A 15,346-nucleotide genomic window follows, 5' to 3' on the forward strand; every position below is an offset into this window, starting at 1 on the left:
AGTCTGTTGGGAAATGTGGCAGCTCTGTGTGTGTGTGTGTTTTTTTTATTTAACTTCTATTTAGTTATGTGCTTTGTCTTTGGCACTTCTGGGGATTAATTCCAGCAAAGACTCCAGCCTGTCTCAGCAACTTTTAAGTTGCTCTGTGAGAAGTGTGATGCCATTTGGAAAAAAAAAAAATCATTTTCCATATTAATTAGAAGATGCTACTGTAAAATTTATGTCAATTATCTGGCACTTTATTATGGAGAGGCAATAGGCTCTTCGTAGTCCAGGTGGCAGCAGCCTTTTCATTACGATGAGAAATGTTGATATTCAGTTGAATTAACTAGGAGAAACACTCCGGGACTATGAGTTACTTGTGGAGATTAGTTGGGGGAGAAAAAGGGGAAGATTTGTACTAAACCTGGAGTAAATAAGCCAGTTTGAGGACTCCAGCATAAAATGCACATCAGGCTTCTACTAGAATAGGGAAACCCTAATGTCTCTTCCTACAGCCTCCATCCTCTGAGCTGAGGGGACAGATTGCTGGGTTTGCTCATGGTATCTTGGGCTTTGCCTAGGTTTCGGAGTTGGGACTGCCATAATTCCCTCTGTGGTACACAGGTGGTGACAGGGACTCCACCACCTCTGTAGAGAGGACAGAAGGCACGTTTGTCTATCCCTGACTGCCCTTGGCCCCTATGCCATGTCTGTGCACCGGTTGAGGGCGTTACATGCCCCATATGCAGACTGCCCCATCCACCAACATGGGACATCTGGGACAGAAGCACCCAGCTTTTCCATCCTGTGAGGGCTTGCTAGGCTTGATCTGGAGAGCCTCCCCCAGTCCAGCCTTGTGAGCCGCATGGAGTTCGTGTGGGGACAAACGCATTTTAACATGGGAGTTGTTGGGGTTGTTTTTTTGCCTTTTGCTTGATGTGAGATCATTCAGTCAGTTCTTTTCCAACTGCTTCTGTGTGATGGTAGCTAATGACAGTCTTATGGGCATGGAGAGGCTTTAGCAAGGTACTGGTGATGCTGACTGATTGCATTCTTGTCCTTTCCTGCGCTGATTAAAAAGGCACAGTGTAGACACCTTGCTTTCTTCTTGCTTCTGTTGTTCCTTTTATGTTTTTGTCATTACCTGCGCGTGCTTCCCAGAACCTACCCACCACCAGGTCCTTTGCTGGGTGGTGTGAATCGGTGGTGCTCTCTAATTTTATATTCTTGTAAGGCAGAGACTTGCAGGTGATGAAAGATTCTGCAGGTTAAAGAGTTACTAAACAACAAAGCATACCATGTCTGCCAGATAGATGGGCCCTAGTTCTGTGTGTTGCCCATTAGATCTCATTGCCGGTGCAGTTCCCTCTCTGGCTTTGCTGCTAACAGCGGCTGTGCTCTCCTGGGCAGGGTGGGGACCAGAGACTGCTGCATGTAATCCCCTTGTTTCCCCAGGACAGGCTCTTCCAGAAGGTCTGGTCTCTCCTGGGGGAGTGCAGCAAGTTGGCTCTTGTTGAGGATCAGTCAGAGGGAACAGCTCTGGTGCAGTAAGGAAGGAGCCTGTGTGTAGAGAGTGGTACAGCAAAACATGGTCTGTTTTCAATGTGGAAGATTTCGGGGCAGGTGCAATTGGTTCTGGGGGAACTGGTTTCAGAGCCTGTGTCCACAAGAGTCCACTGACCCTTCGGAGGTTGTCCACCCAGTTCGCAAGGGAGCAGTAAGCTGGTGGATGCAGCAAAGCAAGGAGCCAAAAACTCTGTGAAATAATCTTTTTTCTCTGGGTGCAGCAGCATGGCATGGCATGGGTGGGATGCTGCAGAGAGCTGAGCCCTGCATCAGCTCCTCCACCAGAAGCCGGTCCCTCTGCTATATTACCCGGAGGGGTGCCTCTACTTACAGGTTATTGGTGTTACTGGGGGAGGAGACTTATGGGGCATTGGGCAGTTGTAGCTGCAGGAAGAAGCTGAAATCTGAGTGCCACAGAAAGCTGTTGCTGTTCAGAGCAGCTCCTGAAAGGTTGGTTTGGGGACACCTCTGCAGGGACCTGATAGCTAACATTTCTCTGGAACTTCTGGAAAGCAGTCAGTGAGTGAGTGGTTGGGCAGGGGGTTAATTTGATGGCAAATTATCTTGAAGTTACAGTGGTGCAGCTCCGCTGACTTCTGGTTTGTTGCAGCGGAGTAAATGAGCGAATGTAGCCTCTAGGGCTGACAGCAGGAAAGGAATTCAGTAGCCTTCGCTTTTCTTGTATTGACTATGTCTGAGTTGCTCACTTCTGTCATACTGCTTTTTTAAGACTCTGATCCCCCTAAGGTAACCTACAAAAAGAGATTTAGGTTGTGACTCCTCTTCACTTAATTTTTTTTCCACTGTAAAGATCTAGTAAAGCATTTCTTAAAAAAAAAAAGTAAAAAAGTTTGCCCTGCATGTTTGTCCTTGCAGTCTGAGGAGTGTCACACCAAGCTGCTTGGAAATAATCTACAGTCCATTTTTGTCTATCCTTGCCTGATACTAGAAGTGGTGTTCTTCCAGCTGCCCATGAGATCTTAAAAAACTGAATGACTATTTAAAATCTGTGTGGAAGACTCCAGCTGAAAGTCCTTTCCTTTAAGTTATTCATGCTTCACCATCTTGGAATTGATGTTTTCTAGTCTTCCATCGAGACTTGTAGGAAGACCAGGTTGGACAAGATCTTGAAGGAGAAATGCTTTAATCTCAAAGTTAAATTCCTCTTTTGTATCCGACAGAAAGGTGCAGATAAAGATCTCATGTGTTTAACACAAAAGGGCGTTCTTCCTGCAGTAGTTTTCCTGGGCAAAAGTCAAAGCAGTGTGTAAGAAGGGCAAAGGATGCTAAGACACAATCTTCTGTTACACAGAGGATGCAAGTTTTTGTCATCTGTGTAGAAAGCCGATGCCTTTCAAACCTTCATGTTAGATGCTCTTAATACCTTCTGCTGCTCTTTAACCTCTCCTCTGTCTAGCAGCTGCATCTTAAAGAGCAGATGAAATCATCTCAAGGATGGCAGATCCTAATCTCAAGTAACAGTTCCCATCCATTATAAGGTATGAAGTGAAATGATCTGTGAGTGGGTTTATCTCAGATCCCACGTAGCATTTTTTTCTCAGCAGCAGCAAGAAGGGAAATTATCAGGCAGTGAGGAGACGCTGTTTATTTTTAACTTACCCTTTCTTTTTAAGTTCTATTTCATAATTAAAGGAGATAAGAAGTGGAAGCCAATGAAAATACATAGCTGAAGGGATAAGCTGATCTCAAGTTCACTGCAGAGATTACGATAAGTAGTGGGTAACACAGTAGAGGCTTTGGGGCCTTTTGTTCCTTCCCTGTCCTCCTCCTAGAATATCAAACTGAGTTCTTAGCTGCCTTCCAAAGGTGACACAAGGAGGACTGATTTACAGGATACTGCTTACAGAGCTCGCTGCTGCCCTCGGAGTTTAGTACTCCTCACCGTGATTTGAGGATGCCTCTGTTGAGTATCTGAAGAGATCTCTACTTGGAACTAGCAAGGAGAAATCCTGATTCTTTGTGGAGAAGTGTGTACATCCATTGTCTGGGCACATCTGTCTAGCAGTATGCATGGCTGTGCATATGGGGGCATAGGGGAGTGAAGAGGAGCCCAAGGGAAGGTTCCTGGGGAGTGGGGTAGCCCTGCGTAAAATGCCTCCACTCAGAGTTACTGCTGGAGAAGCCTGTTCTACTCCTCACCTTTCAAACAAAGTTTCTCCCCTGCAGCTTATTAATCTTGGTCAACTTGGCTTCCTCAGATTGACAGGAGGATAGCCCCCTGATTCATGCAAGCTGCTAGATTCTGTATTGCTCAGAAGAAGATGCATTATACTATTACTTTCCATCCCTAGTGGATAGTTGCATCCCAGAGTAAATTACTCCTGTACCCAGGCAGCTTGCTTTCATCGTTGCTCTTGGCTCTGTGATACTTTTCGCAGCTTCTGCACACAGGAACAAGAAGGCCAGACTGAATTTGGAGATGGCTGTCATTGCAGGGAGTTCTTCCTCTCTGCCAGTGGAGCTGACAAACAGCATTAGAAGTAAGTCCTGGAGAGGAGGCTGCGTGCTCTTGCAGCAGCAGGACACTGACAGGCTGTTCTTAAATAACATTGCAAAATGCTGATTCCTACCCCTAGCTTAGCTCTGCAGTGCTGGAGGGCAGGTGAGCTGCAAAGAGACTCTGCTGTATGGCCATATCAACTGGGAACCACTTCTGGGACCCTTTTTTACGCCCAGTCTTCATTTGCATGATGCCCTGTGGCTTCTGCCATCTCAGGCCCTAGCCTGCTTCTAAGCGTTTGCATGAGTGTCTCTGTGTACCACTGCCACATGCAAAGTTTGGGGTAAACAGGCTTTTGAAGGAACCCTAAGCAAGTCTAGGTTTCTTAGAGAAAAGGATATAAGGACACGAATCAGTCCTGTAAAGGGCAGGAGCTGCCTAAAAGGGCAATTGAGGGTAGTGTTTACATTGTTGGGATGACAAGAGGAGAAGTAGAAGAGTTCCTTATTGTTCTGGTCACTGTTGTCTTAAATCCTCTGCAATGCTTTTCTTAGGATCTTTTCTGAGTTGTGATGCTTTGGGGCAGAGTCCTCTTCCTTTGCACTTTATATTATATAGTCCTCTTGGCTGAGGCTTTTCATGAGCAGAGGCTACTGTAATGCAAACCTCAGATGCTGATACTCTGTTCAGCTCTCAGATCAAATGGTGACAGCCTAAGAAAGAAGTTCATGTGTTTAAGAGAATTGTTTCAAGCATATGTTTTGCCCAGGAGTGCTGAGCTATATGGTTCCTAGTGGGAAGATTATCATTACTACCATCTCGCAAATGCTTTGAGGAATGTGTTTGTCCATGCAATGCTTTGAAGCAAAAAAGCATTGTGGGAGTCTCTCTTGGTGTTCCCTAGTTAGGAAAATGAATAGTTCAATAGGACAGAGACGTGTAACTGTGAACTTGCAAGTATAGCCCAGTGCTGGGAGCAGAGTAAGGAAGTAATGTAAGCTGGAGTGCTTTCGTTGCAGTGAAGGCAAATAATAAAATATCTCCTGGGCAGGAAGACTTGGATTCGTGTCTCCATCTGTTTCCAAAACCACAGTCTCTACCAGGGTTGGTCTTCTCTTAGAGCCTGTCAGAAGCTTGTTCCTGTCAAGAGAGAAGTGCAGTGCTCTGTATGGAAGCCGACCTGAGCAGCTGTAGAAGCTGGTGGTTTAGCAGGTTGTGAATGGTAATTAGCAAGGCAGGAGGGAGGTGTGCTGGCAAAACTAGCACTGGAAGGACCATGGGATCAGGCAAACCTGTGTTTGCATAGTGCCTACTGTGTTACATTTGTGTCTACACATGCTAATTAGCTGCTTAATTTAATGAGGTCATGTCTACTTCTCCTGGTGACATAATAGTATCTGGAAAACTGCTGCTGTCATAGATATAGGCTCATCCACTGTCCTCATGGGTGGAGAAGTTCTGTAAATTTGAGGGCTGTTCCTTACTGGCATTAGGAAGACTTTAGTGCCCACCTCTGTGGTGTTAGTCATGAGCCAAATATTGGCTGTTAAAGCCATGTATGTTGCAGAAACAGGTGCCAGAGCTGTGATCTATCTCAGCCTTGCTCCACCTATGCTGAGGTGTCTGTGGATGCTGACTCCTCTGCTGTATTTGGCTGTCTCTGGCAGGTTTTGGAAGTGGTACGGTCCAACTACGACACGCTGACCCTGAAACTGCAGGACGGACTGGACCAGTATGAGCGCTACTCAGAGCAGCATAAAGAGGCTGCCTTCTTCAAAGAGCTGGTAAGCTGCCTTGATTCTGCAGAATCAACAACCCTTTTTCAAAGCATTTGTTTACGGCCTGGGCAGTGGCATTTGGGGTATAGCTGAGCAGCCCTATTGCTTCACTGGGCTGCCTCCACAGATGCGGCAAGAATAGGATCTGAACAGACACTGTATGTCTCAACTGATACGAAAGCTCCCTGCCCTGCAATACATGGCTGGGGAGGAACCACCAGACTGCTCAGGCCAGCAACCAGTCAGTCAGTCTCTGCCCCTTCTGCCATGGGGATCCACTGTGCTTTGTCGTGGTAAATTTGCGTGGTGGAGAAGCTGAGTGCTCCCACCTTGGGTTTATCACGCAGAGCAACTTAGCCTTTTTGCTGTTGTTAAGGGGAACACAAAGTATGGGACTGAGCAGAATGTGTGATGCTGGTGAAACATGTGCCTGCTCGTTGCTTTCCTCCATCACTCACAAAATAGGGTTCCCAAGCAAAGAAAGCAAAGGCATTCCCTAGAAATGTCTCCTTTTGCCAGAGGAGAAGACTTATGGTAGGAAGCCCCACAAAAATAATATAGTAAAGACAAAACTGAGTACAAATAATTTGGGTTGGTAGTTATGTTCATCAGCAAGCCAACTTGCTCACCCTGCTCCAGAGAGCCCTGACGCAATATTTTCTTGTTCGACGGCCGCATCACCGGGGAGGCAGTGTTTTTGTAGTGGCTGGTATCTGAGGGAAGCCTGTTTTTCCTCACTTTTGAATCATTACAGCTTCAGTGAAGGGAGAGATCTCTAACTCTGGCAGCTTTCTCCACCAGTTTGAGAGCTGATTCTCGCTCCCAGCTTTGTCCTTGCTGATTGATGAGTAATTGATGCCTGCCCACTCCGTCACGAGTCTGCATGAGTTTGGGAATGTTATGCCTCCCTCTGTCTACTCTGCTGCAGAGCAAGCATGCCTGAATTTGGTTTGCTTCCTTCTACAGAATGCTTTTTAATGTTTTTTGGGTTATTCTAGCACTGCCATTGGGTAGTATATGGGCAAAAACACTAGCAATCACTTCCATGTCATTTTTCTGGGCTCTTACATGCCTGTTTTTGTCTCTCTGGTCTGCTGTTTGATGCCATATCTGGAACACATGCAAAGTAATTTGGCCATAGCTTTCCTGTGACACGAGCTTCTCCTATTACTGTACCCTGGAAATAAGCCACATTCATGTTTCTGTTGTCATCTGTTCTGTCCCAAGGGCTCCTGCCCTCCTCAGCCAGCATCTCTTTCCCCAGCCTCTTGGCCACGTGACTGCTCTGCTTCCTGCGTGCCCCACTTTCCACTTGGCCTGGCAGAAGCTCAGGCTGATCATGCCAATTGGTTAAAATGACATTCTCGGTCCGAAGATCATCACAGCTACAAAACACTTCAACTAAAATTACTTTCTTCTTAGCCCAATATTTTTTTTTTTCAAAATCCCAATTTTGTATCGTTTAAGAATCTGTTTAGCATAACCAGTCCCTTCTCAACTCCCTTCTGAAAATTGCCCATCCAGGTACCTCTGGGACCCTTTCCTCAAGAGCATATGAAAGCCTGAATAATTACTGTCTAAATGTGCTGATTTGACCCAGTTGTGAATCTGTTTAATCCACATTTCTCTAGATGCCCTGAGAATTGGGACCCTATTAAATGTTCTTTACTCACAGCTACAGAAAATCCCCTGCATTCCATTAAGCCGTTCCCTCAACACAGCGGGAAATCAACCTGATATGTTATGATTTGTCTTCAGCAAACCCAGCTGGCCTCCTGTCCTCCACGCTGTTTTTTCCTCTAGGTGCACAGTAACTGATGGCTTTATTATTTGTTCAAACAAGTCATCAAAAAGGCCCTAGTCTGCCCCGTCCTCCACATATCCTCTTCAAACCAGGTACTTGGCTTCCTTTTTGCAAGGCTTCTGAGTCTTTACTTCGGCTTCCGTTGCTGGGCTGATGTTGGGTAATGCCCTCCTACCCAATGCATTGTGTTTAACTGCTGAGGGTTGCAGGATTTCATGGAGGGGGCAGAGTGAAGTTGCTGCAATTTCCTTCATGGGCTCAGCCAAAAGAGCAGGGCTGGTGGTGAACTACAGGTTTCCAGTATGGTTTCCAAGCTCATGCTGGTCTCATCACGTCTTCCTGAACAGGATCTGTTTGCAAATAATTCTGTCCACATTCTGCCTGGTTTTCTTATCTCTATCTGTGTGATTGCATTAAAGCAAATCCTTCTTGGTGGGGAATGACACGCAGGAGCCATTTTCCTTTTCGGCTGCTTTTTCATCTCTCTGTGCTCCCATTAAGTGGGTGAGCAGAAACTTCCCCAAGCCATTCTCTTGGCTCCTTTATGCTTAGAAATCTTGTTCTCACTCCTTTGACATGCTTTGCTAATGCACTGCTTCACTTCTATGGCTTTGCCTCAGTGCTGCTCTTTCTTGCTAATCCCAAAGAAAAATCGGCTTTCTTCTCCCATTCCCTTTCAAAGAAGCTTTCAAAGGCCTTCGATACTGCAGCCACATTGTGGTGGAAGGTGATGTGCAGAGTGCTTTATCAATTGGGTTTTCTGGCCTGTTGTGATGCCTTTGAGGGGCTAAAGGAAGGAAGTTAGGAAGTTTTCTAACGCATTTTTTCTTTTCCTTTGAACCCTCAGGGATGTCATTTGAGGTCTGTGCTGCTTTGATAGACTGAATGGTTTGGATGTGAGCTTTTGGACCCTCGCATTGCAGCTGGAGGAATGTGTGGAAAGAGATGCAGCATCTTCCCAGAACATTCACTGTCGTTGCAGTTGGATAGGTTTCAGCAGAGTCTCAAAATAGTCTGATTAGGGATTGATTTCTGCAGGGGAAATTACACTAATTTGACTTTTAATTAGATGTAGTAGTCAGTGTAAACCTTCCTCCCATTGTACAAATTTCTTAAGAGCTGCTTGTTGATTGGAAACAGGTTTAATTGGTGGGACTTGTTGCGAAATAGGAGTGTCTGTACAGTGTTGCACATGTCCAGCTATAATGACACAAAACTAGAACTGAACAATGTTCTTCTCACATGGTTAATGCCACCACTTCATCCATTCTTTCATTTGCTCATTGCTCTCCAGGTGATGTCAGGCATTTCATGCATTTCCCATTTCTTCAAAGTCTGTGGGTTAAATGTGATCCAAGCTGCTAATAGGTAAAAAACAATTTTAAAAGCTCTTCTGGCCCTAGTGTGCTCCAGCGTGCTCCATACAGAAGCAAGAGAGGACACGTGCTCTGCTTTTACTTCCTTGCAGAATGACTGTTAAATCTCTGAGCTTACTTTCTGAGGCTGGTTTTCGCCCCTTGTATAAGCCACTCTAGAGAGTTCTGGTAGTTTCCAGGCTAGCAGCCAGGCCTGGGCTGCCTGCTGCACCACGAGCTAGGAGGACTCCTGGGGTGTAGCCTCGTGGATGGAGCAGCTGAGCTGGATTGCAGTAAACCTCTGAAGTTTCTCCTTGTTATAGGCTGATGCCTCCCCGTGTCACTGTCTGCTGCTGCAACCCCAAAAGGGAGATGAGCTCCAGCTCCCTGTGCTGAGCCCTGGTGCTGGAGATAACTTGATTTAACTCTAATTTGAGCTATTCTTACCTTTTGAGCTGGTTGGCTAGAGCTGCCTGCTTTCTCAGAGCAGAAGAAATGCTGGGCAGAGATTTCTATAAATGTCAGAGTCATCTTTTGTGTTGTGATTGTGCCCATTCCTCTCCCCAGCTTGTGTTAAAGCAGGTCTACATCCATCTAGACCGCTCTTGACCGAAGTTTGTGTCTAAGCTCCTCTTGAAACTTGAAGCTGTCTTTAAGGGAAAACAGCTCCACACTGGCCCCAGGTGATCTACTCCACTGCTTCACAACCCATAGGTTTAAAAGTATTTCCTCTTTTCCAGTGTAAATCTTCTTTGTCTTAAATTAACCTGAGTGTTTCTTGCCCCATCCCTGGGGAGCCAGAGAAATATTACTCACTGTTCTCTTTCTGACCTCATTTTACATATCGCAGAGTGTTTGCTCTATTCCTCCTAAACCGTCTCTTTGCAAACTAAACAGGTTTAATTTCTTGTGCTCTACCCCATAGCTACAATTTCTGCTAAGCCCTGTGTTCTCATCATGTGCCACTCCAGCCTCCCTTTCTGGGCTTGTAAAGACTGCTGCTGCATTCTTCTTGGAGACCTTGATGTGTATACAAGTTGGGCATCTTCTATTGCTGATGCCTGGCCCCTGGCAGCAGTTCCTGAGGCCAGGAGCTCATTTCTGCTTGTTCTTTCTGTTGCTGGGACCCATAGAAATGCCTCTGGTCAGAATAAGGATGCTGGCTTACACTACATGTAACATCTGCCCTTTTTCTGCAGGCTGTCACATTCCCCAGGGCAGAGGACTCTCTGCATCTGTTTAGCCATGTTGTTGCCCTCTTGTCAGAACTGAGTGGATTGCTGAGGTGGGGAGCACTCGGTAGGACTGGGACCAAACCCTGTCAGTGGGGCTCCTGTCTCCTGGCAGGGAGACACCCCAGTGCAAACCAGTGTTCTGGAGACCTCTTGCAGCAGCATTTAATATAGGCCGTAACCTGGGGTTATCTTACGAGACATGATCGCAAACTATTTCAGTATGGCGTAAGTCAAAAGACACCCAGAGAAGAGAGGTGAGGGGGTGCTCCAAGGGAATGGAGATGCATGGGGTCTCTGCCAAGCCTCCGATGAAGGAGAGTTTGTGGTTTCTGCAGACACCATAAAACTTAAATATTCTGTCTTTAAGTGTAGACATCTTTGCTAGCTTGCTCGGGTTGTTAGGGTCTGTGCAATGGGGCTCACTGAGGTTCGTTTCACAACTTCCCCTGTTAACCTTCCATATTTTAATTTGCTTCCCATTCTGACACATCCTGCCTTTTTGGGAGCTTTCTGCCCTTCCCCTCTTTCTCTCACCGGGGCAGCAAGTGGGACCCTCAGCACTGCTAACTTGTTCTTCCAGCCCCCAGTGTTGGATTCTTCATTCTGCTTCTATATAATTCATCCCCCAGTGCTTTTAAAAAGCACAAAACACTAACCAGGTCAGCAACAACCTTATTATCACAGGCTCCGAGTCTCTGGGAACTGTAATCCTGTTGTTTGGATGAGCTTGTGTCAGTTTTGCTTTCTGTCACTGCTGCACAGTCGCTGACACAGATGATGTTTGACTTTGTTTTCTCGTTGCTGAGTGCAGCTGAGACTGAGCCCAGTCTGGGGCCTGCATGTTCGGCCAACGAGTCTGCAGGCATGAAGGGGGAAGGGAAGCTGCTGTGCAACAGGGCTGCCCAGCTCTTCCTCGCAGACTCTGCGGGTGACCAGAAGTCCAGGCATCGTTAAGGGATAAAGGTGTCTCTTCTTCAGAGACAGCTAGTGAGCCAACTTCAAGTGTAAGGCACTCAGCACAGAATACACACAGCTCGCTCTGAACCCATGGTTTTCTGCCAGCTTGGGTGATAATTTGTGTTTACAGCACAGTAGCATGGCCTCTATCCTTTCCTTGACTCTGTATCTTTGGCTCTGCAGGTTCTGGAGCAGGACAGAGGCTGTGGCACTACATTCATCCAGGAGAATGCTGGCTGGCACTCCACTGGGCACTGGTAGAAAATGCTTTTCCAGCTGCAACCTGGAAGTGCTCACTTTCCCCATCACTTTGCCTCAGAACAGGAAACACATCATAGCTCACGCATCTAAACAGAGCATCCTCTTCCCATCCCTGTCTCATTTGGAATTTAGTCTCCTTGCTGGGACGTCACTATAGACATTCCTGTTATTCCAGGAAACAGCTAATCCTCAGGGATTTTTTGCTAAGCTGGAGTCTCAGTGAGAGCTGGCCACAGCAAGTTCTCTGGTGCTATAACAGCATGCAGGATGGTTTCATGCTGAACCTGGAGGTCAGCAGTGTCAAAGCTGCCACGCTCATGGGGAGCCAGGAAGAGTCCCTTGGCTAAAACATCTTGTTTTGTCTCTGTCAGGTTCGGTCCATCAGCATCAATGTGAGGAAGAACCTTGCTTTCAACACCCTGAGCCAGGAACTGCTGCTGAAGGAATTCTCTACGATCTCTTGAAGCAGGGACACAGCCGCTGCGCAGGGCTGACCAGAGATGGGCCTGTCTGGTCAGGGACACTACAGATCTGCAGCCGGTTGCCTCTTGCCTCCCGCCTGAAGAAGGGACTGCGTTTCTTCTAGGGGAGAGCCTTGCTGCTGTGTGTTTGATCCCAAAGGAATGTGTTTCAACAGGACTGGGGCTGAGGAGAGGTGATCGGAATGTTGAGGAGGGGGAGGAGGAAGCAATTTTGTAAGGGCCATGGGGGTGGGCAGCCGTTCCTGTGACATAGCAATGGGAGATTCCCTCCGCAGCCTCAGGGAAGGTGCACTGGAAACCTTTGTAGCAGAGCTGGGGAGAGCTCACAACCAAAATAATAAAACCAGTCCAGCTGTGTGAGACAGTTCTGGGTTGAGATCGCTTGCCTGCTCTACAGGTGAGGGCTGTTCTTCTCTGTCAGCCTGGATCAACCTGCCCTCCCACAATGTAGGTCAAATCCACTGCCATCCCATTGGGAATGGTGTTGGGGTATAAAACAGTTTCCCCAAAGAGCAGCCCCTGCTCACTGCTGAGTCCTGATGTCAGAAGGTGTCACTTGAACCAAGCCATCGGATTACTGGAAAAGGAGAAATTTTGCCTCCAAGGCTGTTGGCTTACAGGGTCCAGTCTGAGCCAGTATGCAAGAATATGGGTCATCAAAGAGAGCACTTTGTAACTGGAGACCAGCTCTGCTCGGGGTCACTGTTGCTTCCAGCTCATCTCTGCTGTTTCTAAGGTTGAGGGACATTTTTAGATATTGTACTTTCACGGGGCAGAGGACAGGCTGACTCCCTCCCCCCGCTCCCCTTATTGCCCATCAGAGACTGCATTGCAACAATCCTCTTCCTCACAGCAACGTCTGCCTTGCATATGTTTGCAAGTGCCTGGCGATCTTCATGCGATAAGTCGTCCCCAGTTTTGCCCTTGTGTGTAGCACGCAGTTAAAATGCAGCTGGAGTAGTTGTTACTTCACTTTCTAGCTTGCCTTCCTGTATTCACCAAGCGACTTGCAGCAACAGTCTGCTGAGAACTTCCTACAGAAGAGCTCTGGATGATGCTCCAGGGCACAGGCAGACCTTTCTGCTCCAGAGCCAGTGTTTCAGAGGTGCCCAGGTCCGGCGGAGCCGGTTCCAAGTGCTGTGTCAGGCTGCCAACTCAGGAATACGCAGCATAAACTCCCGTTCCCTGCTTGTGCATTTTCAGCTCCCAGCAGTGATGTTAGGATCTGGACTGACTTGGTGGACTGAAGTAGAGAAGTAATTTACATCCCAGATCCACTTTTTTTTTTCTCTAGAAAACATTGTTTTTTTTAAAAAAAGTGCCTAGTCCCGCTCTTAGCCTCGTAGGTTAGTGTGAGTGATGTGAATGTCGTGCTCATTCTCAGACATTTTTAGGCAAGGCTTTTTCATGCTAATGCGTGTTAAAATTGTGTTAATGTTTCATCTTTACCTGCCATGAGCGTGGGAAAACGAAAGCTGTGTCCTTGGTCACCCACTGGTCACAGCACCCAACGAAGACCGTACATTTTCCTTAGGAGCACCAGCTTCTCCCAGCAGAAGATACTTTGTCTCAGCACGGAATTGTCTGACTTTATCAGCTAAGCCAGACGCTTGCTTGCTTTCCTGCCATGCAAGTACGTGGAAATGTGTACATGTCACAGGGACAGTGCTTGGGAGAGCAAGCAGGCTGCATAAAATCACTCTGCTTGACAACAGCCCAGGGCATGTAGGAGGAGGCCTTTTCTCCAGTGAAAAATGAGTAAAAATGGTTTGCTGCACAGGGCACTTGTCTGTATGTGTGGGGAGCTCTTGCTAGACCAGCTTGCCTCTGAGGGAGGGAGTTTCTTCCCAAAGGGGGCTTGAGTTCCTTCCTTGAGGTGCAGCCCCAGCATCGCCGCTGTCAGAGCACTGAGTGCTGTCCACATGCCTCCTTTTCTCTGATGCCACTTAGGCTGAGACTGGACAGATAGGTGAGAGAGTTGGGGAAGAGTCTGCCTCAGCAGCCTCTGGCATTTTCAGCTTTTCACTCTCGGCTCAGCTGTCGAAGGTCTCATCTCCCCCATGGTGCTCCCTTGCTGGGATAAACTGAGAAGCCCAGGCTGTGACTGGGAGCAGCTCCTGACGTCAGCCCTCATCCAAGGCTGAGCTGGGGAAGACTGTGACACACGTCCTCTTGTCACGCTGTCACTGAACCAAGCACTGTAAGTGGATGTACATACAAACCTAGAGCTCAATAAATAGCAGAGCCCTGCCTGTCCAGTGTGTGCAGTGTTTGTCCTTCACAGAGGGGAGAGTGGGGTAGTTGTGGGGGTGGCCCTGTCACCATTTGGTGGCATGCAGGTTGCAGCAGGGCAGTCGCATGCCCTTGGGCTCTGTGCAGAGGGAGGTTGTGGTGCTGCTCAGCAATGCCTCCTCCTTGATCTAGGCTGCAGGTACCAGCCAGTAGTGAGCAACCCTCTGCCTCTTACGTGGCCCTGGGGCTGCCAGTAAGGAAGACAGGAGCAAGGCTGAGAGCCCGTGGATGTGAGCGAGGGACGCAGAGATCTCTCTGTGCATGGTATGATACCCTCTGTGCTGCTGGTGTCAGCAAACTCCTGCTCACAGATTCTGCTGCAGATTTGCCTGTTTTGTTAAACACTGTACAACTGCTTGTGTTTTGAGGCCAGCCTGAACTGAGCAGAAAGTCATTTAACTCTTAACATTCAGCCTCAGGATGTGGCTGATGGCCCCAAACTTTCCCATATCTGATCTGAGCAGTTGAGTGTATTTTATTATATCTAATTCATAACCCAGTCTATTATTGGAAGAGCTGTTTTTGAGGCTTGGGGAGTGTGGGGAGAAATCAGATTGCTGCCTTTAAATTAGGCAGCTGCTGCAGGGAGACAAATATTTTACAAAATAATGACCAAATTCTGGGGAAGAAAAATTGACTTTGAGCTAAACTTTGGAGGGAGTTATTAAAAATTGATTTGTAAGTGCCATTGTGATTTTTGGTATCGTCTCTTCTTCCCTAGCTCTTACAGGTCCCATTTTTCATGCAGACTGGAGAGAGAGGCAGCTTCTCAGGAGCTGAGTCTCCCCTGCCCAGGCTGCAGGTTGTCAGAGGAGCACCGTGCCTTGGGCACAGGGTACTGATGGGAGGCTGGTGGGGGGTGTCAGCTCTATATGGTGATTTGGCTGCTCTTTGGGGTGTCAGGAGCAGGTAGTACCAGACCCCTGAGTCTCATGTACAGTGGCCAGAGAGCAGGGTGCACCTTCACCCACCTGCTCCATTTGGTTTGCAAGCCTCTTCGTCCTCTCCCTTGTCATGGCCGTTACCTGCTGTGATCCCACCCATGTGTGTGGGGGCCATGCCTCTGTAGGATCGAGCTGCCCTCCATGTGAGCCTGTCCTCGTGCCCATTGGGGCTCTTTGCTCTCCCTGCCTGAAGAACTGCATGTCCTTCCCCTGCTCTGGGGTCTTGACA

At 47.6% G+C, this 15,346-nt stretch overlaps 1 protein-coding gene across 1 annotated transcript in view; it reads left to right on the top strand.

Annotated features, from left to right (window-relative positions):
• ARMH3 (armadillo like helical domain containing 3) overlaps nucleotides 1-14,101 on the top strand; it is a 123,479-nt gene extending 109,378 nt beyond the window's left edge. Inside the window, exons 24-25 of the mRNA XM_059821053.1 lie at nucleotides 5,677-5,793; nucleotides 11,771-14,101. Coding sequence (XP_059677036.1) covers nucleotides 5,677-5,793; nucleotides 11,771-11,863 — 210 coding nt within the window. The 3' untranslated portion in view covers nucleotides 11,864-14,101. The remainder of the gene's footprint in view (nucleotides 1-5,676; nucleotides 5,794-11,770) is intronic.
• Nucleotides 14,102-15,346: the final 1,245 nt, after the last annotated feature.

The sequence above is a fragment of the Gavia stellata genome, chromosome 9, assembly GCF_030936135.1.
Source record: "Gavia stellata isolate bGavSte3 chromosome 9, bGavSte3.hap2, whole genome shotgun sequence".
Classification (NCBI taxonomy): Eukaryota; Metazoa; Chordata; class Aves; order Gaviiformes; family Gaviidae; genus Gavia; species Gavia stellata.